Source organism: Anomaloglossus baeobatrachus, chromosome 10 (genome assembly GCF_048569485.1).
Source record: "Anomaloglossus baeobatrachus isolate aAnoBae1 chromosome 10, aAnoBae1.hap1, whole genome shotgun sequence".
NCBI classification, from domain to species: Eukaryota; Metazoa; Chordata; class Amphibia; order Anura; family Aromobatidae; genus Anomaloglossus; species Anomaloglossus baeobatrachus.
Window position 1 is genome coordinate 194,972,471 of NC_134362.1, and position 26,225 is coordinate 194,998,695.

Genomic DNA, 26,225 nt, shown 5'->3' on the forward strand with positions numbered 1-26,225 from the left:
TGAGCTCTATAGTCATTACTTTATTTTTAAATAAAATAAAATATTCATACCTCAATTGCTCTTCCTGGAAATGGATAAAAAGTTTAGTGATGAGTGGGCACTACCATGCTCGGATGCTCAGTACTGGTAACTTGTGATGAGCGGGCACTACCATGCTCAGGTGCTCTGTACTCGTAACTAGTGATGAGCGGGCACTACCATGCTCAGGTGCTCTGTACTCGTAACTAGTGATGAGCGGGCACTACCATGCTCAGGTGCTCAGTACTGGTAACTAGTGATGAGCGGACACTACCATGCTCAGGTGCTCAGTACTGGTAACTAGTGATGAGCAGGCACTACCATGATCAGGTGCTCTGTACTCGTAACTAGTGATGAACGGGCACTACCATGCTCAGGTGCTCAGTACTCGTAACTAGTGATGAGCGGGCACTACCATGCTCGGGTGCTCAGTACTCGTAACTAGTGATGAGCGGACACTACCATGCTCGGGTGCTCTGTACTCGTAACTAGTGATGAGCGGGCACTACCATGCTCGGGTGCTCAGTACTGGTAACTAGTGATGAGCGGGCACTACCATGCTCAGGTGCTCAGTACTTGTAACTAGTGATGAGCGGGCACTACCATGCTCGGGTGCTCAGTACTGGTAACTAGTGATGAGCGGGCACTACCATGCTCGGGTGCTCAGTACTGGTAACTAGTGATGAGCGGGCACTACCATGCTCGGGTGCTCAGTACTGGTAACTAGTGATGAGCGGGCACTACCATGCTCGGGTGCTCAGTACTGGTAACTAGTGATGAGCGGGCACTACCATGCTCGAGTGCTCAGTACTTGTAACTAGTGATGAGCGGGCACTACCATGCTCGGGTGCTCAGTACTGGTAACTAGTGATGAGCGGGCACTACCATGCTCGGGTGCTCAGTACTGGTAACTAGTGATGAGCGGGCACTACCATGCTTGGGTGCTCAGTACTGGTAACTAGTGATGAGCGGGCACTACCATGCTTGGGTGCTCAGTACTGGTAACTAGTGATGAGCGGGCACTACCATGCTCGGGTGCTCAGTACTGGTAACTAGTGATGAGCGGGCACTACCATGCTCGGGTGCTCAGTACTGGTAACTAGTGATGAGCGGGCACTACCATGCTCGGGTGCTCAGTACTGGTAACGAGTATTTGGACTCTGACAGGCTTGACCCAAGTTACGAGCACTGAGCACCCGAGCATGGTAGTGCCCGCTCTTCACTAGTCACAACTCTTTGACAATTGTCAGTTTGCCCACGTGGTTCCAGGAGGAATTAAAGAGGAATTGCTCAATGCAGAGTTCTTAGAAAAGATGCAGAAGTTTTGTTTCATGGGGAATGTGAGTATTTGCTAGAATAGACTTGTCGGGAGATTGGACAGATCCAATGTAAGGAAGGACAAGAAAAATGTGTGACTTGTTATTGAGTCAGTTTAGTGCCGGTCTTGCAGCTTCCTTCAGTTTGAGCATAAGATGGTCTTGTCCTGTTATAGGGGGGAATTGATTTTTTGGGGACTTGCTTATTGAGCGGGCCTCTCTGCTGTGTGCTATCCCCGGGTCATCTCTTTATGTGGCTTCTGCTCTCCCCGGGGTGTCTCTTTACGTGGCTCCTGCTGTCTGCTCTCCCTTGGGTGTCTCTTTACGTGGCTCCTGCTGTCTGCTCTCCCTTGGGCGTCTCTTTACGTGGCTCCTGCTGTCTGCTCTCCCTTGGGCGTCTCTTTACGTGGGTCCTGTCTGCTCTCCCCGGGGTGTCTCTTTACGTGGCTCCTGCTGTCTGCTCTCCCCGGGGTGTCTCTTTACGTGGCTCCTGCTGTCTGCTCTCCCTTGGGCGTCTCTTTACGTGGCTCCTGCTGTCTGCTCTCCCTTGGGCGTCTCTTTACGTGGGTCCTGTCTGCTCTCCCCGGGGTGTCTCTTTACGTGGCTCCTGCTGTATGCTCTCCCCGGGGTGTCTCTTTACGTGGCTCCTGCTGTATGCTCTCCCCGGGGTGTCTCTTTACGTGGCTCCTGCTGTCTGCTCTCCCCGGGGTGTCTCTTTACGTGGCTCCTGCTGTCTGCTCTCCCTTGGGCGTCTCTTTACGTGGGTCCTGTCTGCTCTCCCCGGGGTGTCTCTTTACGTGGCTCCTGCTGTCTGCTCTCCCCGGGGTGTCTCTTTACGTGGCTCCTGCTGTCTGCTCTCCCTTGGGCGTCTCTTTACGTGGCTCCTGCTGTCTGCTCTCCCTTGGGCGTCTCTTTACGTGGCTCCTGTCTGCTCTCCCCGGGGTGTCTCTTTACGTGGCTCCTGCTGTCTCCCCGGGGTGTCTCTTTACGTGGCTCCTGCTGTCTGCTCTCCCCAGGGTCTCTTTTTACGTGGCTCCTGCTGTCTGTTCTCCCCGGGGCGTCTCTTTACGTGGCTCCTGCTCTCCCCGGGGCGTCTCTTTACGTGGCTCCTGCTCTCCCCGGGCCATCTCTTTACGTGGCTCCTGCTGTCTGCTCTCCCCGGGGTGTCCTTTTACGCGGCTCCTGCTGTCTGCTCTCCCCGGGGCATCCTTTTACGTGGCTCCTGCTGTCTGCTCTCCCCAGGCTCTCTCTTTACGTGGCTCCTGCTGTCTGCTCTCCCTGGGGCGTCTCTTTACGTGGCTCCTGCTGTCTGCTCTCCCTGGGGCGTCTCTTTACGTGGCTCCTGCTGTCTGCTCTCCCCAGGCTGTCTCTCTTTACGTGGCTCCTGCTGTCTCCTCTCCCCAGGCTGTCTCTCTTTACGTGGCTCCTGCTGTCTGCTCTCCCTGGGGCGTCTCTTTTCGTGGCTCCTTCTGTCTGCTCTCCCCAGGCTGTCTCTCTTTACGTGGCTCCTGCTGTCTGCTCTCCCCAGGCTGTGTCTCTTTACGTGGCTCCTGCTGTCTGCTCTCCCCAGGCTGTGTCTCTTTACGTGGCTCCTGCTGTCTGCTCTCCCCGGGGCGTCTCTTTACGTGGCTCCTGCTGTCTGCTCCCTCCGGGTCGTCTCTTTACGTGGCTCCTGCTGTCTGCTCTCCCCGGGTCGTCTCTTTACATGGCTCCTGCTGTCTGCTCTCCCCGGGGCGTCTCTTTACGTGGCTCCTGCTGTCTGCTCCCTCCGGGTCGTCTCTTTACGTGGCTCCTGCTGTCTGCTCTCCCTGGGGCGTCTCTTTACATGGCTCCTGCTGTCTGCTCTCCCCAGGCTGTCTCTCTTTACGTGGCTCCTGCTGTCTGCTCTCCCCAGGCTGTGTCTCTTTACGTGGCTCCTGCTGTCTGCTCCCTCCGGGCCGTCTCTTTACATGGCTCCTGCTGTCTGCTCTCCCCAGGCTGTCTCTCTTTACGTGGCTCCTGCTGTCTGCTCTCCCCAGGCTGTCTCTCTTTACGTGGCTCCTGCTGTCTGCTCTCCCCGGGGCGTCTCTTTACGTGGCTCCTGCTGTCTGCTCCCTCCGGGTCGTCTCTTTACGTGGCTCCTGTCTGCTCTCCCCGGGCCGTCTCTTTACGTGGCTCCTGCTGTCTGCTCTCCCTGGGGCGTCTCTTTACGTGGCTCCTGCTGTCTGCTCCCTCCGGGTCGTCTCTTTACGTGGCTCCTGCTGTCTGCTCTCCCCGGGGCGTCTCTTTACGTGGCTCCTGCTGTCTGCTCTCCCCGGGGCGTCTCTTTACGTGGCTCCTGCTGTCTGCTCTCCCTGGGGCGTCTCTTTACGTGGCTCCTGCTGTCTGCTCTCCCCGGGGCGTCTCTTTACGTGGCTCCTGTCTGCTCTCCCCGGGCCTTCTCTTTACGTGGCTCCTGCTGTCTGTTGTCCGGGCTATTTTTTGCTCTTGTGGCTATTGATGGAGCTGGAGAGTATAAATAGTAAGAATAAAGCCTCTTTTACTGGGGATTATTTCTATTTTCGCGGTGATGGATCTGCCATTAGCGGTGACTCGTGCGAGCAGTTATTTTGGTTTCTCGCTCCGCTCCAGGACGCCTCGTGTGTTGTCGTCACTTTGCCCCTGAAGTTTGTTATTTGGAGACCTGATCGAGCGCCCAGAGGTGCAGAAATCCTCCCGTCCTGTTTCCATGGAAGATCGTGAATGCAAAATCAGCTGCTTATAGCAAGGAGTGGAGTTTGGGAGGATTCCTGCGGGCACCCCTGTCAAAATATGTGGTCTCGTTACCCTTTTTTGCAGTGGCGCAATCTCCCTTTTACTGCCCCTTTTATAAAAAAAAAAAGAAGTTCTGCATCTTTATTTCCATTTCTCACCGCGTATTTGCTGCTCTATTCCATGCAACCCAGTGGAGCTGAGGTGCAGTACCCGGCACAACCCGCCGGACAGGTGTGGCGCTGTTCTGGGTCAGAAGTTGCCATGTTTTCTAATTTTCCTTAATATTCTCGCTGATGTGACGTACATTCAATGTCTGGGTCAAGAATATGGTTTCAGCTGCCAATAATGTACTTTAACCACTTAAGGTGCAGCCGTCAATAGTGACCGCGGCATCAAAACGGTTCGATGAGATGGGAGTATTTAGCAGTAATCGTCCTTGTATATGAAGTGCGGGTGATGGGAGCATTTGGCATTAATGGTCTCTGTAGATGATGGGAGTATTTAGAGTGCCTTGCGAAAGTATTTACACCCTTGGAATTTTTCATGTTTTGCTTTCAATTTCACTTTGTTTTTTGTCTTTTTTAGGTTCTTTCAGTTCTTAGGGCAATATAACTAAAAACTTCAGTGTGCATTATTATTCACCCCCCCCCCTTACTAAAGTTAGTCCTTTTGTGCCGATTACAGCTGCAAGTTATTTTGGATACCTTTTTTCTATGAGTTTTTTCCATGTCTTGTCACTGGGATTTTTGCCCATTCCTCAAGGCAAAACGTCTCCGGCCCCTACAAGTCAAATGGTTTCCCCTAGTCAACAGCGATCTTCACGTCTGACCACAGATTCTCAATTGGAGAAGGTCTGGGCTGTGACTCAGCCGCGCCAATATATTTACACGTTTCCTCGTACAGCCCTCGAGTGTTGCTTTAGGTCATTGTCTTGTTAGGATATGAACCTCCGTCCCTGTCTCAAATCACTGACTGGTTTTGCTCAAGAATGTCCCTGTATTTCGCACTTTCCATTTTCCACTTGACCCGGACCATTCTCCCTGTCCCTGCTGTGAAAAACATCCCCACGATATGATGCTGCCACCAACATGCTTCACTGTGGGAATGGTGTTCTTGGTTTGATAAGCTGTGTTGTTTGGCGCCAGACATAAGGTTTACCTTGATGGTCAAAATGTTCCATTTTGGTCTCATCTGCTCACAGGACCTTCCTCCATGCATTTAGGAAGTCTTCTACATGTCTTATGGCAACATTAAAACAAGCCTTATAATTTTTGGCTGTAAGTAAAGGCTTTTTATTTCCTGGCCATTATTCCATAAAGGCCAGCTCTATGGAGAATATGCCTTATTGTGGTCATATGGACAGATGTACTCCAGCCTCTGCTTGGGAACTCTGCAGCTCCTTCAGGGCTATGTTTTGATCTCTGTGCTGCTTCTCTGATTAATGCCCTCCATGCCCGGGCAGAAAGGTTTGAGGGTGGCCCTCTCTCGGCAGGTTTGTTGGGGGTACCATGTTCTTTTCATTTGATTCGGATATATATATATATTTTTTTTTTTTTTTTTTTTTTTTACTCAAACTCTCACTTGTACTTTGCATCAACTTTGTCTTGGATATGTTTTGAGATCTTCATGGTGTTTGGAGATTCCCCTTGCTCTTCATGCTGTTGCTTAGAGATTCCCCTTGCTCTTCATGCTGTCGCTTAGAGATTCCCCTTGCTCTTCATGCTATTGCTTGGAGATTCCCCTTGCTCTTCATGCAGTTGCTTGGAGATTCCCCTTGCTCTTCATGCAGTTGCTGGGAGATTCCCCTTGCTCTTCATGCAGTTGCTTGGAGATTCCCCTTGCTCTTCATGCAGTTGCTGGGAGATTCCCCTTGCTCTTCATGCAGTTGCTTGGAGATTCCCCTTGCTCTTCATGCAGTTGCTGGGAGATTCCCCTTGCTCTTCATGCAGTTGCTTGGAGATTCCCCTTGCTCTTCATGCTGTTGCTTGGAGATTCCCCTTGCTCCTCATGCAGTTGCTTGGAGATTCCCCTTGCTCCTCATGCAGTTGCTTGGAGATTCCCCTTGCTCTTCATGCAGTTGCTTGGAGATTCCCCTTGCTCTTCATGCAGTTGCTGGGAGATTCCCCTTGCTCTTCATGCTGTTGCTTGGAGATTCCCCTTGCTCTTCATGCTGTTGCTTGGAGATTCCCCTTGCTCTTCATGCAGTTGCTTGGAGATTCCCCTTGCTCTTCATGCTGTTGCTTGGAGATTCCCCTTGCTCTTCATGCAGTTGCTTGGAGATTCCCCTTGCTCTTCATGCTATTGCTTGGAGATTCCCCTTGCTCTTCATGCAGTTGCTTGGAGATTCCCCTTGCTCTTCATGCAGTTGCTTGGAGATTCCCCTTGCTCTTCATGCTGTTGCTTGGAGATTCCCCTTGCTCTTCATGCAGTTGCTGGGAGATTCCTCTTGCTCTTCATGCAGTTGCTTGGAGATTCCCCTTGCTCTTCATGCAGTTGCTGGGAGATTCCCCTTGCTCTTCATGCTGTTGCTTGGAGATTCCCCTTGCTCTTCATGCTGTCGCTTGGAGATTCCCCTTGCTCTTCATGCTGTCGCTTGGAGATTCCCCTTGCTCTTCATGCTGTTGCTTGGAGATTCCCCTTGCTCTTCATGCTGTTGCTTGGAGATTCCCCTTGCTCTTCATGCTGTTGCTTGGAGATTCCCCTTGCTCTTCATGCAGTTGCTTGGAGACAGGGCCGGCTCCAGGTTTTTGTGGGCCCCGGGCGGAAGAGTCCCAGTGGGCCCCATAAACATGCAGACACACACACATACACAGATACATACATATACATATTTAAAGACAAACTCACAAAAATACATATAAACAGACAAATCTATACAGTCATATACACTGACACACATAGATACACATCATACATGCATACATACAGAGACACGCATACTGCTCTGCTGTATATATATATATATATATATATATATATATATATATATATATACATACATACATACATACATACATACATACATACATACATACATACATACATACATACATACGCATACTGCTCTGCTGCATATATACATACAGACACCTTGCTCTGCGGGGCCCACACACACGCGGCTCTGCGGGGCCCACACACGCGGCTCTGCGGGGCCCACACGCACGGGGGGACAGGGAGGGGCAGGGAGGGAGTGATGTCCCACATACTGATCAGGTCATGGTGCAGATGGGGCCCACACAGCGCCGGAGGGAAGCGATGTGCTGGGGGTCGCTGGCTGGCACTGTGACTCCTTCATCTGTGCGACCGAGCAGGACGCCGGGCGGTAGCTCCGCCCACAGATGCTCAATGCAGGAGAACACAGTGAAAGCTGTGGTCTGCGGGCCTTAAAGGGCCGGCAGCCACAGTTTACAGTGCCAAGGACTGCGGTCCCCGGAAATCGGCCCGGGGGCAGGAGAACTGACGAGGCCGAGTGGGCCCCCCCCAGCTCTCCAGGGCCCCGGCATTTGCCCGGGTATGCCGCGTGCTGACGCCGGCCCTGCTTGGAGATTCCCCTTGCTCTTCATGCTGTCGCTTGGAGATTCCCCTTGCTCTTCATGCTGTCGCTTGGAGATTCCCCTTGCTCTTCATGCTGTCGCTTGGAGATTCCCCTTGCTCTTCATGCTGTCGCTTGGAGATTCCCCTTGCTCTTCATGCTGTCGCTTGGAGATTCCCCTTGCTCTTCATGCTGTCGCTTGGAGATTCCCCTTGCTCTTCATGCTGTCGCTTGGAGATTCCCCTTGCTCTTCATGCTGTCGCTTGGAGATTCCCCTTGCTCTTCATGCTGTCGCTTGGAGATTCCCCTTGCTCTTCATGCTGTCGCTTGGAGATTCCCCTTGCTCTTCATGCTGTCGCTTGGAGATTCCCCTTGCTCTTCATGCTGTCGCTTGGAGATTCCCCTTGCTCTTCATGCTGTCGCTTGGAGATTCCCCTTGCTCTTCATGCTGTCGCTTGGAGATTCCCCTTGCTCTTCATGCTGTCGCTTGGAGATTCCCCTTGCTCTTCATGCTGTCGCTTGGAGATTCCCCTTGCTCTTCATGCTGTCGCTTGGAGATTCCCCTTGCTCTTCATGCTGTCGCTTGGAGATTCCCCTTGCTCTTCATGCTGTCGCTTGGAGATTCCCCTTGCTCTTCATGCTGTCGCTTGGAGATTCCCCTTGCTCTTCATGCAGTTGCTGGGAGATTCCCCTTGCTCTTCATGCAGTTGCTGGGAGATTCCCCTTGCTCTTCATGCTGTCGCTTGGAGATTTCCTTGCTCTTCATGCTGTCGCTTGGAGATTCCCCTTGCTCTTCATGCTGTCGCTTGGAGATTCCCCTTGCTCTTCATGCTGTCGCTGGGAGATTCCCCTTGCTCTTCATGCTGTCGCTGGGAGATTCCCCTTGCTCTTCATGCTGTCGCTGGGAGATTCCCCTTGCTCTTCATGCTGTCGCTTGGAGATTCCCCTTGCTCTTCATGCTGTCGCTTGGAGATTCCCCTTGCTCTTCATGCTGTCGCTTGGAGATTCCCCTTGCTCTTCATGGTGTTGCTTGGAGAATCCCCTTCGGCTTGCTAGCAAAAGGGGGTGAATACACATGCACACGGCAAGTTTTATTTATTTTATCCCATAAATTTGTAATTTAACAAAATAGTTAAAAAGCCAAGGGGGTGAATACTTTTGCAAGGCACTGTAGCAGTAACCTCTGTATATGAAGCACAGATGATGGGAGTCTCTATATGGAGCTATGGAACAAGTCCCAGGATTTCCCAGTGCCGCCCTCCCCGTCCCAGCACAACAAGCCCCCCGTACTCCCCTCCGTCTGCACCGCTTCCTCTCTGCTTTATCTTGGCTGATCCAGACTTGCTTTGTTCCTTCCCTACGGATACAGACACGACCCAAAGTTTCCAAAAAGAAGAAAAAACTATCTGTATCCTCTGCTCAGCTGACATTTAAAGGGCCGCTCACCCCAACGTGTCCTCATTGATGGCTCTGTGTGCACTCTGTGGCAGTTTTTTTTTTATTGCCTGCATCCTGCGCTGCCTTTTTACCTTCCTGGTTTCTGAATATAATGCCAGCACTACAGTAAAGACTGACACATTACCGAACTTGTTATTGGACCCACTTGGCAGAAATTTGTTCCTTTTTTACTTTTTTCCACCATTGTTGGTGGAATTCAGGGGGTCCGCATTGATACTCCGCTCTGTTCCCTTATGAAATGTCTGTTTTTGTTCACCATAAAATAGCATTTTTGGATATATTTTTTTTTCCCCCCTATAACTTTACATTGTTGTTCCTCTGTTATTCTTCCTGGAAATGTATGAATAAATTGACAGTTGGTGGCTGAGATTCCGTTTGCCAAATGGGCGTGTCCCTGTGCACTCCGGAACTGTGCTCACTGATTGGACGGCATCAGATTGCGTGGGGGAGACGAGCACAACTGGTATTCTAAATTTCCAGGAGGATTAACAGAGGGACATCAGTGTTATAAGAAAATGTGCCTCAGAATTTGTATTTCACGATTATACAAGTGTGTACTAATCCACCTGAGAGGTAAAAAAATAACATTGAGAACAAGTGCATGCTCAACTGACCTGAGCGTGCATATGTGCAGGTACTATTCTACCTAGGAGGCCAAATAGTATTGCGTACAAGTGCACGCTCGACTGACCTGAGCGTGCATGTGTGCAGGTACTATTTCACCTAGGAGGCCAAATGGTATTGCGTACAAGTGCATGCTCGACTGACCTGAGCGTGCATATGTGCAGGTACTATTCCACCTAGGAGGCTAAATGGTATTGCGTACAAGTGCATGCTCGACTGATCTGAGCGTGCATGTGTGCAGGTACTATTCCACCTAGGAGGCCAAATAGCATTGAGAACAAGTGCATGCTCGACTGATCTGAGCGTGCATGTGTGCAGGTACTAATCCACCTAGGAGGTCAAAAAGCATTGAGAACAAGTGCATGCTCGACTGACCTGAGCGTGCATATATGCAGGTACTATTCCACCTAGGAGGCCAAATAGCATTGAGAACAAGTGCATGCTCGACTGACCTGAGCGTGCATATATGCAGGTACTATTCCACCTAGGAGGCCAAATAGCATTGAGAACAAGTGCATGCTCGACTGACCTGAGCGTGCATATGTGCAGGTACTATTCCACCTGGGAGGCCAATTGGTATTGCGTACAAGTGCATGCTCGACTGACCTGAGCGTGCATGTATGCAGGTACTATTCCACCTCGGAGGCCAAATAGCATTGAGAACAAGTGCATACTCAACTGACCTGAGCGTGCATATGTGCAGGTACTATTCCACCTCGGAGGCCAAATGGTATTGCGTACAAGTGCATGCTCGACTGATCGTGCATGTATGTGCAGGTACTATTCCACCTAGGAGGCCAAATAGCATTGAGAAGAAGTGCATGCTCGCCTGACCTGTGCATGCATGTGTGCAGGGAGTCATCAGAAGGAGCGGACAGTTATTGGTGGTGTGGGGCAGCCGCAGTGTACGGCTCCACAGGGGTCTCAGTATCCAGAAGTAAGGTATTGGAGTGATCGTGTACATGGAGGCGGCCACTCGCGCTTCCTGTGATCACGCGGATCCTTCATTCATGTGTTTTTCTTCTGCTTGCACAAGACGTGACGTTGGGTGGTTTGACAAGCTGAGCGCTGCCAGACGTCAGGGGACCAAAATAGACTTTTTATTTCCTCCCCACGTGAAGCAGCTGTGGACGGGACTCCGGCGCTCCGATCTGTGTGTCTGCACATGTCAGGAGGAAAAGACTCCCAACTTTACTGCTTTGTACTTGTGGTCGTTTTTTTTTTGTTTTCTGGATGTGCATTTACTTGTTACTGCATTCTCTTTCTGTGTTTCTTAAAGGGATTGTCCACTTATATAAATTCTCTCTCTACATGTTATTTATATAACCTAATTGTCTGCACAGACATCAGAACCTCCAGATATCGGGGTTGGTCCGGGGTCATCTTACCACTTGTGCTTAAAAAGCGTCTCACCAGTGCTGCCCGTGGTGGGGGCTGGACGGCTGTCATGGCCGATGCATGGGCAAAAGGGGCTGTACTGGATATTGTGTGGTGGGAGTTCGATGAGTGTCTTATTTCAGCAGCTAAGCCAGCCCCCTTATCTGTCATGGCTGATACATAGGATGAAAGGGGGCCATACTGGGGGGGGGGGGGGTTCATGATTCCTTCTAGTAGCAAAACCAGCCCCCTTGTCTGTCATGGTTGGTGCTTACGATGAAAGAGGGATATCTTTTGGGAATGAGGGGGTCATGACTCATTCGACTAGCTAAACCAGCCCCCTTGTCTGTCACGGCTGATGTATGGTATGAAAGTGGGCTGTACTGGTGGGGCTTCATGACTCCTTTTTAGCAGCAAAACCAGCCCCCTTGTCTGTCATGGCTGATTATTAAAGTGAAAGAGGGCTTTACTTGGGACGGGGGGGTTGTTTCATGATTCTCATTTTACTAGCTAAGTCAGCCCCCTTGTCTGTCCTACACTGAAAGGGGGTTGTCTTGAGGGGGCTTCTTGACACCTCGTAATAGCTAAACCAGACCCCTTCTCTGTTATGGCTGATGTATAAAGTGACAGGGGGCTGTACTGGAGGGGCTTCATGACCTATTGTAGTACCCAAGCCAGCCTCCTTGTCTGTCAAGGTTGATGCATAGAGTGAAAGGGGGCTGGTTTTGGCTGGGACAGGCTTTATGATGGAGTAGGGAGGGTCATGGCTCTCATTTTATTAGTAGTCAGCCCACTTCTGTTATGTCTGTTGTATAGACTGAAAGGGGGCTGGTTTAGTTGTTGTGTGTGATAGAGACTGGATGATTCTCATTTTAGTTGATAAGCCAGCCTCCTTGTCATGGCTGATGCTTAGTGATAGCCCCCTATCTTGGGGGTCCTCATTACTAACTAAGTCAGCCCTCTTCTCTGTTATTTCTGATGTATCGATTGAAAGGGGGTTGGCTTGGCGATTTAGTAATGGGGCTGACTGACGTGCACTTTAGCAGCTAAGCCAGCCTCCTTGTCTGTCATGGTTGATGCATAGAGTGAAAGGGGGCTGTTTTGGAGGGATTGGCTTCATGATGGAGTAGGGAGGGTCAGTACTCTCATTTTAGTTGTCAGCCCACTTCTGTTATGTCTGATGTATAGACTGAAAGGGGGCTGGTTTAGCTGTTGTGTGTGATGAAGACTGGTTGATTCTCATTTTAAGTTATAAGCCAGCTTCCTTGTCTGTTAGTAATAGGGGGCTGTCTCGGGGGTCCTTATGACTCCTTTTACGAAGTCAGTCCACTTCTGTTATGTGTGATGTCTCGATTTGAGACTTAGCTGGCTTAGCTATTTAGTGATGGGGGCTGACTGACTCAGTTTAGTAGCTAAGCCAGCCTCCTTGTCTGTCATGGCTGATGTATAGAGTGAATGGGGGCTGCCTTGGAGGTGGCCTCATGACTCATTTTAGTAACTAAGCCAGCCCCCTTGTGTCTCATGGATAGGGGGCTTTATTTGCTAGTGTATGATGGGAGTTTAGACCATGTCTCATTTTAGTAGCTAGCCCTCATCACTGTGATTACTGATGTATAGCAGGATCAGGGGGCTGGCTTGGCTGGCTTGGCTATTATTTGAAGGGAGCTGGCTTGGCTGCTATTTGAAGGGGGCTGGCTTGGCTGCTATTTGAAGGGGGCTGGCTTGGCTGCTATTTGAAGGGGGCTGGCTTGGCTGCTATTTGAAGGGGGCTGGCTTGGCTGCTATGTGAAGGGGGCTGGCTGACAGTAGGGTTTCTCTTTTCCCGCCGATCTGCTGAGTTCCTCAGTGATGTGATAGCCGGAAGGACTCGTCCCTTTACCCTTCAGGCCTGTATGAAGGCCGGGTGACGCCACCGGAGATGTGCCGGGTGACTGGAGAACAAACCGAGGTTCTGTCTTGGAAAGTCTGAGCAGGATCCCCGCGGGGGGGAGGGGGGCACTTATAATTTCCTATGTCTTCATCAGGTCGCGGATGACGGATCAGTCAGGAATCCTCCCGCCGGGGAGAAAGCCTCATTGTTTTATCTAGAAATGATCTCATATGCGGCAGAATCTAGATTTGGCCTCGCATGGATGATTGGAGAAGTTCTGTTTCTCTTGACAACCAGTATGACCGATCAGATTGGGGTTGTCGCTTGGTTTTGTGGCCCGCCCGTCCGTCACCTGACTGCTGCAGCCAATCACTGATGTCACCGCTGAGGCCGACGATCATCATCACTGCCGGGGTTACCAGTAATGGGGTATCTAAGGGATAAGTAAAGTGTATTGCTTCATTCTATTACATTCCCTACTATAGGGCAGATTTTTGCAAAATTCTGGAAGACCCCTTTAAATTACTAGCAACTGCTTCCTTTTTTAAAGGGGTTGTCTGAATATTTAGGAAATTAACGTAGCTGGTAGGAAATGTCATAAAATGACAAAAACAAACATTACTTATCTATTCTACCACTGCGAGTCACCACTGATTGATTGGCTGCAGCGGTCACTAGATCATACGTCATTCATGCTGGGGATCCAAGCAGAGTGGTATTGTTCTCTGTTAGAGATTGTATGGGGCTGGAGACCCCCCTTTTGTATGATTTCTGTGTCTGCCCTCTCCCGTAGTAACCGGTGCTTTCCTCCTCTCCGCAGGTGCTCGGTCGCTGTTTCTTGACTGTGATGCAGGTTCATTTTCAGTTCTTGTCCCAGGCGTTGCAGAAAGTGCAGCCTTTTGCTGAAGCAATAGCACAAGAGCGCAAGAACGCTCCGGGCCCCGGCGAGCTGAGCCCCACCAGAGAGCTGGACGACGCGGTGCGGACCTGGCGAGGAGCCACCGAGGTGAGGAACCGCTAAGACCTCAGCCATTCCTGAGCCACGTCTTCCTCCATAGTCTGAAGACGTATGACCGGTGAGGCTGGGGGCCGCCGTCCTGCCGCACAGTCATATACTGACTCAATGTCTGAGGATGTGCGGCACAGGAATCCTTTCATCAGCCCACACGGCCTGGACTGTCACCAAATGATTCAAAGGGCAGGAGGCGAGTACAAGGGAACAGGGGAGATGTGGCGCAATGACGAGACTGGGGAGAACGTGTGACGAGCTGAGCCCGGAGACTCCGGAATCCACTGATTGGCCTCATCTCGGGACTTCGCCTATAGCTCTACCAACATAAATGAGACAGATACAGCTGAACGGCCCGACTCCTTCCCCCTCCTCTAAGCCTCTCTGTTGTCCGTCCCCCCCTCCCCTCCTCCTCTCGGCCACTCCGTTCCCCCCCCTCCTCCTCTCGGCCACTCCGCCCCCCCCCCCCCTCCTCCTCTCGGCCACTCTGCCCCCCTCCTCTCCTCCTCTCGGCCACTCCGCCCCCCTCCCCTCCTCCTCTCGGCCACTCCGTCCCGTCCCCCCCTCCCCTCCTCCTCTCGGCCACTCCGTCCCGTCCCCCCCCTCCCCTCCTCCTCTCGGCCACTCCGTCTCGCCCCCCCCCCCCTCCTCTCGGCCACTCCGCCCCCCCCCCTCCTCCACCCCCCATCCCCTCCTCCTCTCGGCCACTCCGTCCCCCCCCCCCCCTCCCCTCCTCCTCTCGGCCACTCCGTCCCCCCCCCCTCCCCTCCTCCTCTCGGCCACTCCGTCCCCCCCCTCCTCCCCTCCTCCTCTCGGCCACCCCGTCCCATCCCCCCCTCCCCTCCTCCTCTCGGCCACTCCGTCCCCCCCTCCCCTCCTCCTCTCGGCCACTCCGTCTCCCCCCCCCCTCCTCCTCCTCTCGGCCACTCCGTCTCCCCCCCCCCTCTTCTCGGCCACTCCGTCTCCCCCCCCTCCTCCTCTCGGCCACTCCGTCTCCCCCCCCTCCTCCTCTCGGCCACTCCGTCCCCCCCTCCCCTCCTTCTCTCGGCCTCTCTGTCCCCCCTCCCCTTTTATCAGCCCGGCTCGTCTGTCCCTGTCTCCCTTAGCCGTACTGTCCTGCAAGATACAGCACTGAAGTGCATATAGCGGTCACAGCTCTGCGGCTCGGCTCTGCAGTCCTGTGTATATTGCGTTGCTGGTGGCTCAGGCTGCCCATTATATCATAATGGGAAACGTATAATTAAGTGCATGATCCCATCCTGCGGTGCCTCCGCTCCTGTCCTGCGGTGCCTCCGCTCCCGTCCTGCGGTGCCTCCGCTCCCGTCCTGCGGTGCCTCCGCTCCCGTCCTGCGGTGCCTCCGCTCCCGTCCTGCGGTGCCTCCGCTCCCGTCCTGCGGTGCCTCCGCTCCCGTCCTGCGGTGCCTCCGCTCCCGTCCTGCGGTGCCTCCGCTCCCGTCCTGCGGTGCCTCTGCTCCCAGGCAGAAAACCCGCCTGCGTCTCCGGTGTCAGGAGGCCCCCCTGCGTCTCCGGTGTCAGGAGGCCCCCCTGCGTCTCCGGTGTCAGGAGGCCCCCCTGCGTCTCCGGTGTCAGGAGGCCCCCCTGCGTCTCCGGTGTCAGGAGGCCCCCCTGCGTCTCCGGTGTCAGGAGGCCCCCCTGCGTCTCCGGTGTCAGGAGGCCCCCCCCCCCCCTGCGTCTCCGGTGTCAGGAGGCCCCCCCCCCCCGCGCCCCGGTGTCAGGAGGCCCCCCCCCCCCGCGCCCCGGTGTCAGGAGGCCCCCCGCGCCCTCCCGTTTCTCGGCTCTGTGTGGGCCTTTGTGCATTGTTTGCAGGGAGGACGTGTCCGTCCACATACTGACCTTTTTTTTTAATTGGCGCGTTCGCGTTGTGTGGGAGAGCGTGGCGGTGCCAGCGCGGGGGACGGCGGCCGCTCCATATAATACCGCTCTTGTCTTCTCACTCCGGGTTATTTATAGAAAATGTAGGCACCGGGAACTCCGGCTGCAGAGCGGGGCCAGGAATGTGCGGCCGGAGAGGAAAGGGGCCGTATATTACTGAGAGCCGCTTATTAAGCCCCAATTCCTGTAATGTAAACATTGCTGGAGCTCATCTTATATCAGCCCCGGATAAAAACTGGGATTCTCCTTAGTTCAGGCCTCGTCTGTCGGGGATTTTACTGAATAACACTGTATCTTCCTGCTATTGGACTATAACTCCCAGCATGCCCACTGCACTGTCCACTGCAAAACATTACTGTGACCAGAGGTGTCGGACTGCAATTTACTCCACTCACCCCATTGAAACCGCACATAAGGACGCATGTGTATGGGGAGGTCAGCCAACCACAGTCCATAGTGTATGTACTGTCTCTATTGTCACTGTACAAGGAGGAGGTGAGCTGTGACATCACCTGTTGTGTATGGTTGATCCTTTACTGTATGTAGAGGTGTTATCAGTCACTGTACAAGGAGGAGGTGAGCTGTGACATCACCTATTATGAATCCTGTGTTTAGTGTATATAGAGGTGTTATCAGTCATACAGGGGGAGGAGGAGGAGAGCTGTGACCTCACCTATTGTGAATGTTGAATCCTGTTTTTATCTACTCTATATACAGGTGTTATCAATCATTGTACAGGAGAAGGTGAGCTGCGACATCAGCTATTGTGTATGATTGATCCCCTGTTTTCTACTTTATATAACGGTATTATCATTCAGTGTACAGGAGGGGGAGATGGTAAGCTGTGATATCACCTATTGTGAATGCTGGATCTTGTGTTATCAGTCACTGTACAGGAGGCAGCGAGCGGTGACATAACCTATTGTTAATCCTGTGATCCTGTGTTAGTGTATACAGAAGTGTTATCGTTAATTATACAGGGGGAGGAGGAGGTGAGCTGTGACCTCACCTATTGTGAATAATGGATCCTGTATTAGCTACTGTATATATAGGTGTTATCAATCACTACAGAAGGAGGAGGTGAGCTGTGACATCAACTATTGTGAATCCTGTTAGTGTATATAGAGATGTTATCAGTACTTATACAGGGAGATGAGGTGAGCTGTGACCTCACCTATTGTGAATAGTGGATCCTGTATTATCTACTGTATATAGGTGTTATCAATCACTACAGGAGAGGAGGAGGTGAGCTGTGACATTACCTATTTTGAATGGTGGATCCTGTTATCTACTCTACATAGGGGGGGTTATCAGTCATTGTACAGAGGGAGTAGGTGGTGAGCTGTGACATCACCACCTATTTTGAATGGTGGATCCTGTGTGATCTACTTTAATATAGAGGTGTTATTAGTCATTGTACGGGAGGAGGAGGTAAGCTGGGACATCACCTATTTTGAATGGTGGATCCTGTGTTATCAGTCATTATACAGGAGGGGGAGGAGGTGAGCTGTGACCTCATTATTGTAAGTCCTGTACTATCATCTCTTGGAGTTGAGCAGCAGTAAGAGACCGTTTTCTTCCAGGAGAATGCTTTTTATTTATTTTTCCCGTGCCCCCTTGTAGTCTCTCCTCCCCAGGAGGGTACCACAATCTATTACTTTGTAGCTTGTACCGTTGCTTGCGTCTGCTGCCCCTCGTGGATCGCCGCTGCCCGAGCCGTGGGATAACGTGTACATGGCTCTTTGGTGCGGGGGGAGGGGGCGGCTGGAACATACAGGAATGTAGTGGAGTCTGTGGTTTTGATAAGTAATTCCATATGAGCCGGAGTTTGGATGAACCCCCCTCCGATGTCCCGCTGTAGGGTTGGAATGGCTCCTAACAACCATGTGTCATGGTCCTGGAGAGCGTCCCGGGCTGTGCACAGCTCACAATACAGGGTCGTCCCCAAATGGAGACTTTTTGGCCTGTACAGGCCCTAAATCCCACGCACTTAATTTGATATGGCCTATGGTCCTAAATCAGCTGAGATAAGAGTTAAATCTCCATGGACTATCACAATGAACTCACTGATGGATCCTCAGTTAACTCCTTCTGCAGTCGGCAATATCAAGACATGTGTTGCACTGACTTGTTGCTGGCTGCAGAAGGAGTTAACGGAGAATCCATCAGTAGGCTCATGCTGATGGAGACTCTTGATTTAGGAAGAGGAGCTTGATGGCAGAATTCACAACAGGCGTTTGATCCATGAATCGCCCAATACATTTTGGGGATCAATTAGAATTGGTATTAAACAGTCGTCCCCATCACGCTGCTCACATTTTGACATCATGAGACAAAGACGACACCTAACAATTGCTCAGCAGTACCGCGCCTTTTTGAGCCTTCAAGAAGGAAGTGAAATAACCACTGAGCTTGGAGTGTTATAGAGTGTCACCAACAGGTTGTACAGAGACGCAGAGAGACTGGAAGAGTCACAGAAAGGCAGAAAAGTGGACGTCCTTTGTCCACATCCCACACTGTGTGCTTCGTTGGGAACATGACGTGCAGCACTGGATGATGGTGCCTCCGTTAAATGAGCCTTGAGTTGTGCGGCATTCAAGTATCATGTCAGACCATTCAGAACTGTAGATTAATGTGGTCTGCGTGCTAGATGACCAGCAAGGCACCTGACCGCACCACCAGGTGCAGTAATCATGCTGGCCAGCCCGAGGCGCGCCTGTGCAATAATCATGCTGGCCAGCCCGAGGCGCAGCTGTGCAGTAATCATGCTGGCCAGCCTGAGACGCGCCTGTGCAATAATCATGCTGGCCAGCCTGAGGCGCAGCTGTGCAGTAATCATGCTGGCCAGCCTGAGACGCGCCTGTGCAATAATCATGCTGGCCAGCGTGAGGTGCGCCTGTGCAATAATCATGCTGGCCAGCCTGAGGCGCGCCTGTGCAATAATCATGCTGGCCAGCCCGAGGCGCTCCTGTGCAATAATCATGCTGGGCAGCCCGAGGCGCGCCTGTGCAATAATCATGCTGGCCAGCGTGAGGCGCTCCTGTGCAATAATCACGCTGGCCAGCGTGAGGCGCGCCTGTGCAATAATCATGCTGGCCAGCCTGAGGCGCGCCTGTGCAATAATCATGCTGGCCAGCCCGAGGCGCTCCTGTGCAATAATCACGCTGGCCAGCGTGAGGCGCGCCTGTGCAATAATCATGCTGGCCAGCCTGAGGCGCGCCTGTGCAATAATCATGCTGGCCAGCCCGAGGCGCTCCTGTGCAATAATCATGCTGGGCAGCCCGAGGCGCGCCTGTGCAATAATCATGCTGGCCAGCGTGAGGCGCACCTGTGCAGTCATAAAAAGTCTGATCTTTGAGTTCAGCTCGTGAAAAATGAGAGGAAAAACAAGTGTTTATATTTTTGTTCAGTGTATGATTTAATATATGTAAATATTGACATGTATGTGCTCCATGCATCGTCCACATCCGTCCACACGTGAGCCGCACACTGAGCTCGCAGCCACTGACCCCAGAGAGGAGCGGCCGCTGGGTCCTGTCCGGGGAGGATCGGTCGCACGTTTCCTCCCCTGCAGAGACCTCATCTGTTTACTTCTAGATGTGGTGAATGGGCTGCGAGTTTCAGGGTTGTCTTTGCTAGAGCCATTTCTCATGCCCAGGGCCGTCCCTCTTCTTCCTCCCCACCCTCCTCCTCCTCCTTCGCTCTGTAAACCGCACCTGCTCCATATGATCCCTTCACATCCGCAGCTTATTAACCTGCAGTAACACTTGTCAGAGCAGGGACTCTGGTAATCTGCAAAACTAGGTCAGATCAAGGCGAGGTAGAGCGGCCGTCTGCGGTGCAACCACTACAAGTCCCAGCATGCTGCAGACTCTCATCATGCAACCCAAGCTCTTGACTTTACATCTGTGCTTGGACCAGTTTCTCAGTCTGTATCCCTTTAAATATTTACTGTATCGCTAAATAAACATTGGCAATGCAAATCGCTCCCCCCGCGGTGTGTACCACGCGCGTCCTGATCTGCGCTCCCCCCCGCGGTGTGTACCACGCGCGTCCTGATCTGCGCTCCCCCCGCGGTGTGGACCACGCACGTCCTGATCTGCGCTCCCCCCGCGGTGTGGACCACGCACGTCCTGATCTGCGCTCCCCCCGCGGTGTGGACCGCACGTCCTGATCTGCGCTCCCCCCGCGGTGTGGACCACGCGCGTCCTGATCTGTGCTCCAACCCCCCCCCACCCATGGTGTGGACCACGCGCGTCCTGATTCGCGCCCCCACCCCCCCGCGGTGTTGACCACGCGCGTCCTGATCTGGGCTCCCCGCCCCCCCGCGGTGTGGACCACGCGCGTCCTGATCTGGGCTCCCCGCCCCCCCCGCGGTGTGGACCACGCGCGTCCTGATCTGGGCTCCCCGCCCCCCCCGCGGTGTGGACCACGCGCGTCCTGATCTGGGCTCCCCGCCCCCCCCGCGGTGTGGACCACGCGCGTCCTGATCTGGGCTCCCCGCCCCCCCCGCGGTGTGGACCACGCGCGTCCTGATCTGGGCTCCCCGCCCCCCCCGCGGTGTGGACCACGCGCCTCCTGATCTGGGCTCCCCGCCCCCCCGCGGTGTGGACCACGCGCCTCCTGATCTGGGCTCCCCGCCCCCCCGCGGTGTGGACCACGCGCCTCCTGATCTGGGCTCCCCGCCCCCCGCGGTGTGGACCACGCGCCTCGTGATCTGGGCTCCCCCCCCCCCCCCCCCCCCGCGGTGTGGACCACGCGCCTCGTGATCTGGGCTCCCCCCGCGGTGTGGACCACGCGCCTCGTGATCTGGGCTCCCCCCCGCGGTGTGGACCACGCGCCTCGTAATCTGGGCTCCCCCCCCGCGGTGTGGACCACGCGCGTCCTGATCTGTGCTCCCCGCCCCCCCACGGTGTGGACCACACGCGTCGTGATCTGTGCAATCCTCCCCGCCATTACTCTAACCTGCCGTTTTCTGCTGACAGGCCACAAGCCGCCTACGGGAGCGAGGATGCGACGGCTCCCTGGCCGGGCTGGAAGTCCAGCAGCTTTTCTGCTCGCAGAGCCTGGCCATCCCGGAGCATCACCTGAAGGAGCTGAACCTGAAGATCGACAGCACCTTACAGGTACGACCTTACCTCCGCCGGGTCTTCGCGGTCCCCGCCATTACATATATGGAATCCTAAATCTGCCGGTGTTGTTGCAGGCGTATCGGATGGCGCTGGAAAGTTTGGGTCACTGTGAATATGCCATGAAGGCCGGCTTCCACCTCAACCCCAAGGCTATCGAAGAATGTCTGAAGGTAACGGCACATTAGGGCCGAAATAAGGGGTTTGGATGAGCCACTTGTGTATTGGATCGGCGCGGTCCGCTGGCACGTGACCTCAGTTGATTGTCACTCCCCGGCCTACGTCTCCATTCTTGATACAATTTGCAAATGAGACGTGTCCGTTTTGTTCCCGCAGGGCTGCTGCAGTGACGCGGAGGCGCAACAGGCGGGAAGGAGGCAGACGCCGCCGCAACCGATCCAGTGCGAGCTCCCGACCGTCCCGGTGCAGATCGGCTCCCACTTCCTGAAAGGAACGTCCTTCAACGAGTCCTCAACCGATAACCTGAAGCTGAAAACGGTACCTTTCACCCGTCCGTGACTGCGGGGAAGGGGTTGTTCTTCCGAGTTCTCAGCCAATGCCGAATCTCCGCTCCGTTTATGTTTTAGCACGCGATGCTGCAGCTGATCAGAGAGGCCGACGCTCACAACGGCATGACCGACCGGGACGAGACCGCCGTGACTGAAATTCTCAATCAAGTGTGTCCCTCCACTTGGCGGGGGGCGTGTAAAACTGCAGTGCAGTTGCTCTTCGGCCAGGCTGGTCTGGTAAGTGCGTGCCGCAATTCACGTATCGCAATGTGCACATTGCCTCCGAGACTTATTAGCAGAAATGTGTGCCTCTAACAGAAGGCCCAGGGGCGCTGTGCCTATGGGGTGTTAGGCGCCGCGTCTGCGGGGGGTGTTGGGCGCCGCGTCTGCGGGGGGTGTTGGGCGCCGCGTCTGCGGGGGGTGTTGGGCGCCGCGTCTGCGGGGGGTGTTGGGGGCGCCGCGTCTGCGGGGGGGTGTTGGGCGCCGCGTCTGCGGGGGGTGTTGGGGGCGCCGCGTCTGCGGGGGGTGTTGGGGGCGCCGCGTCTGCGGGGGGTGTTGGGGGCGCCGCGTCTGCGGGGGGTGTTGGGGGCGCCGCGTCTGCGGGGGGTGTTGGGGGCGCCGCGTCTGCGGGGGGTGTTGGGGGCGCCGCGTCTGCGGGGGGTGTTGGGGGCGCCGCGTCTGCGGGGGGTGTTGGGGGCGCCGCGTCTGCGGGGGGTGTTGGGGGCGCCGCGTCTGCGGGGGGTGTTGGGGGCGCCGCGTCTGCGGGGGGTGTTGGGGGCGCCGCGTCTGCGGGGGGTGTTGGGGGCGCCGCGTCTGCGGGGGGTGTTGGGCGCCGCGTCTGCGGGGGGGAGGGGTTTTGGGCGGCGTGGCTGCGGGGGGTGTGGGGGGTGTTGGGCGCCGCGTCTGCGGGGGGGTTTTGGGCGGCGTGGCTGCGGGGGGGTGGGGGGTTTGGGCGCCGTATCTGCAGGGGGGGGGGGGTGGGTTTGGGCGGCAGGCCTGTGGAGTCTCAATGTAAACAGGATGGGCAGCAACCCTCATAGAGAAACGGGAGCGCTTGGCCAGCTGAACCATCCGCATTAGCCATCTATAGGGGGTGTCTATCAGGAAGGGGTGAAGGATCGGGGTGTGGAATGATTGGCCTTAGTCCATGCAGCATTGGTTTGATGCTTTGCATATCCACAAGGCCCCGTGTTCCTCACCCCGGGATGACTTTCACCCTCCGAGTCTCCGGATCGGCCGTGTCACTGCTGCCTCGCACCGCACCCTTCACGACGAGTTGTCACTTGCCGACTTGATAATAGGAGACTCGTCTGCAGCCCACACACCTGTGCTCATATCTGGACCTGATATAAGAGGTGATCCAGCAGGGTGGGGGTTGCCCCAGGTATAGAGCGGCAGAGAGGTAGGGGGTGGACTTGGCAGCGTTCGGCTATGATCTCATAGGACTTGGTGTAGCAGTGACGAGGCGTCCGATTAGAGGGGAGGAAGCACCTGCCGCTCTGTATTCCTCCCTCACATGGGCAGGAAGCCTCCGCGTCCTCCACCGTCCTGGGTGTGATTGTGCAGCCGTCACAGAGAAGCTCCGAGCTTAGAGTAACCCAGATTCCCGGCACGTCGCCCACCCCCGCCTGATTCGTGGCTGGAGTCCAGCATTTCCCGTATTAAATCGGAAAACAACAAAACTCCCCGTCACTGGTGTCACAGATCGGAGATTCAGGAAACCACGGTTCTCACAGCTGAGGTTTTGCTACAGTTGTATTTACTCTAGGAAATCCTGTGTGATCTGAAATGGTCCGGACTCCGTATTATCTGCCCTGACACATTGTGACAAAGCGAGATTTGTGCTGCTGATGTGGCGTTAAAGGGATTGTGCCAACGTTTGACGTTCTACAGTTTCCATACCTGTCGGCGGGGGCCTGACTGTTCGGACCCTCTTAACTGTACTCAAAACAGGGGCCGACGTATGACCCGTCACTGTCAGAGATGGCGAGTTTAGGGCTTGGTCGTCTTCTTGGGATCCTTGAAGGTCGCAACAGTCGGACCCCCACCGATGAGGAAGTCATCCCTTGTCATATGGCACAAAGAAGTGACTGAGGCTTTCACTACGGGGCAGGAGGGCTGCGTACAAAAACGACAATATTCATTATAGCAGAGCAGAGGGTGCAGCGTCGCTCACTTTTGGCTCTAATGATCTATGCAATTAATGTTTTTTTCCCCTTTCCCCAAAACTAGGTGGTCGTTGATACAGCACAGATTGAGAATAAAGAGGTGTACGCTCCGCAGATCAGTCTGGAGGGCTCCCGGGTCATCGTGCAAGTCCCATCCACTTGGTAATTGATCGTTTTGCAAAGACCGGGCCCAATGATGTGTCCGTATTTGGGAAATTTAAAGCAAAGGGGACATTTACTGCAGACCGGGCAATGCAAAGGCTTGTACATGCACCGATCCATACCGCACGGGGACAGAACAATCAGTAATACGATCGATCTGTCCCCGTACGGGATGCAAAATGTCGGCAGCACTTCCCCAATACACACCGGATGATGTGCTGCCGACAATTAGCTGGCGGAGGAGAGATTTCGGATCAGAGCAATGTGGGATCACATGTGCCCCAGAGGTTTTCTATGGGAGTAAGAGTCGCAGTGATGATTCGGATTTGTGCGTCGTTAATGACATAAGTCCGTTTACTTCCTTCTGGGACGGCAGCAAATTCAAAGGTGTAATCCCAGCATTTCCCCATTACTGAGCGCGCTCTGACATCCTCCCAATGTCTTCTCTGATATAAAGTAATGCAGATTGATGTGACTTTGATGCTGACTATTCGGATTTGTGTATTGGCTGCTGAGTTGTTCATGACGCACATTCGTTTTTACTTCCTTCTGGGACGGCAGCAAATTCAAAGGTGTAATCCCAGCATTTCCCCAATACTGAGCGCGCTCTGACATCCTTCCAATGTCTGCACGGATGTAAAGTGATGCAGACTTATGCGCAATGGATGCAGACTATTCGGATTTGGGCAATGGCTGCTGAGTTGTTCATGACCCAAGTCCGTTTACTTCCTTCTGGGACGACATTAAATTCAAAAGATGTAATCCCAGCGTTTCCTCCATACGGAGTGCGCTCTGAAATCCTCCCAACGTCTGTGGAAGTGTAAAGTGATGCAGATGGATCGTGTGGCATCCACACTTGCGCCAGATCTAGACGTGATCTTATAGATTTGCGTATTCTTCACGCCCGTCTTATGTTCCTTTTATTGTGATCCTCAGGTGTCTAAAGGAAGATCCGGCGACGATGTCTCTGCTGCAGAGGAGCCTGGACCCGGAGAAGACCCTGGGGCTGGTGGACGTTCTGTACACTGCCGTGTTTGATGTCACCCGCTGGAAGGAGGGCCGGTACATGTCTCATTATATTACTGTGGGGGGTGGGGGTGGGGGGGGTGGGGGTGGGGGGGGTTCCCCAAATAATTCCCCAAATAAATCCCCAAATAAATCCCCAACCCGCCTCCTATTTCACCAGTCTTCAAAATAAAAAGAAAAAAACCTCCCAGAGAACTGAATAGCACAGCCGGGTGCTAAATCTGCACCTCTGCTCCTTTTACGCCCCGGATCGGACCCAAAGGTGATGGCGTATCCAAAACATGCTGTCCCTTTAACAGTCCTCCATAATCACCTAATGCACCCCCGCAGAGACCCGTGTGAGGTTATTACGGCGTCTGCACCTTATGGCGGCTCCGTTGCGGTTTCGTGTCCGTAGATGCGTCACGTTACCAACATGGCACCATGTTTATAGTAGAGAGATGATTCACTCCAGTGCTTCTTAAAGGGATTGTCCTTAGACGCCCCAAATAATGAGCTTATGATGGGGGAGGGGTCAGCTCTTACCGCCATAGTAGAAGTCCTTATTTACCCTCAGTAATATGAAGCCAGGACAGTACTTTGCCCGTCAACTTTTACCGGAGATGAACAGCACAGCGCCGCACGCTGCATAGTGGTCATTTTTGGTACTGCAGGTTAGCTCCTATTGGAGTGAATGTGATCAAAGCTGCAGTATCGAGAGCGGCCACTATAGTTTAGGGCGCTCCTGTTCACGGTTACATCCGGGATCTAGTAACAGCTGATCGGTGGGAGTCGGGCCTCCAGTATTGTGTGCAGGATATCTGACGTCTGGCGTGGACCTGTCGAAGCACCCTCTGTGGTGCAAAACAGTGCTGACGTCCTTCGTGCTCCCCCCCACTCACCAGTATTTCTCTTTTTTTTAATAAATCGACGAACCGGTGAGTACCTCCGACTAACTTCATTGAAAGGATATCGGACGTCTGGCGTGGACCTTTTGAAGCACCCTCTGTGGTGTGGACCTTTTGAAGCACCCTCTGTGGTGTGGACCTTTTGAAGCACCCTCTGTGGTGTGGACCTTTTGAAGCACCCTCTGTGGGGTGGACCTTTTGAAGCACCCTCTGTGGGGTGGACCTTTTGAAGCACCCTCTGTGGTGTGGACCTTTTGAAGCACCCTCTGTGGGGTGGACCTTTTGAAGCACCCTCTGTGGGGTGGACCTTTTGAAGCACCCTCTGTGGGGTGGACCTTTTGAAGCACCCTCTGTGGGGTGGACCTGTCGTTGAAGCACCCTCTGTGGGGTGGACTTGTCGTTGAAGCACCCTCTGTGGGGTGGACCTGTCGTTGAAGCACCCTCTGTGGGGGGTGGACCTGTCGTTGAAGCACCCTCTGTGGGGGGTGGACCTGTCGTTGAAGCACCCTCTGTG

The 26,225-nt window shown here is 53.9% G+C and overlaps 1 protein-coding gene across 1 annotated transcript in view; it reads left to right on the plus strand.

Annotated features, from left to right (window-relative positions):
• GARRE1 (granule associated Rac and RHOG effector 1) overlaps positions 1-26,225 on the plus strand; it is a 64,026-nt gene that overhangs the window by 30,863 nt on the left and 6,938 nt on the right. Inside the window, exons 3-9 of the mRNA XM_075326095.1 lie at positions 13,749-13,934; positions 20,816-20,956; positions 21,037-21,132; positions 21,296-21,457; positions 21,547-21,705; positions 23,701-23,798; positions 24,735-24,860. Of these exons, the coding sequence (XP_075182210.1) occupies positions 13,749-13,934; positions 20,816-20,956; positions 21,037-21,132; positions 21,296-21,457; positions 21,547-21,705; positions 23,701-23,798; positions 24,735-24,860 (968 nt within the window). The remainder of the gene's footprint in view (positions 1-13,748; positions 13,935-20,815; positions 20,957-21,036; positions 21,133-21,295; positions 21,458-21,546; positions 21,706-23,700; positions 23,799-24,734; positions 24,861-26,225) is intronic.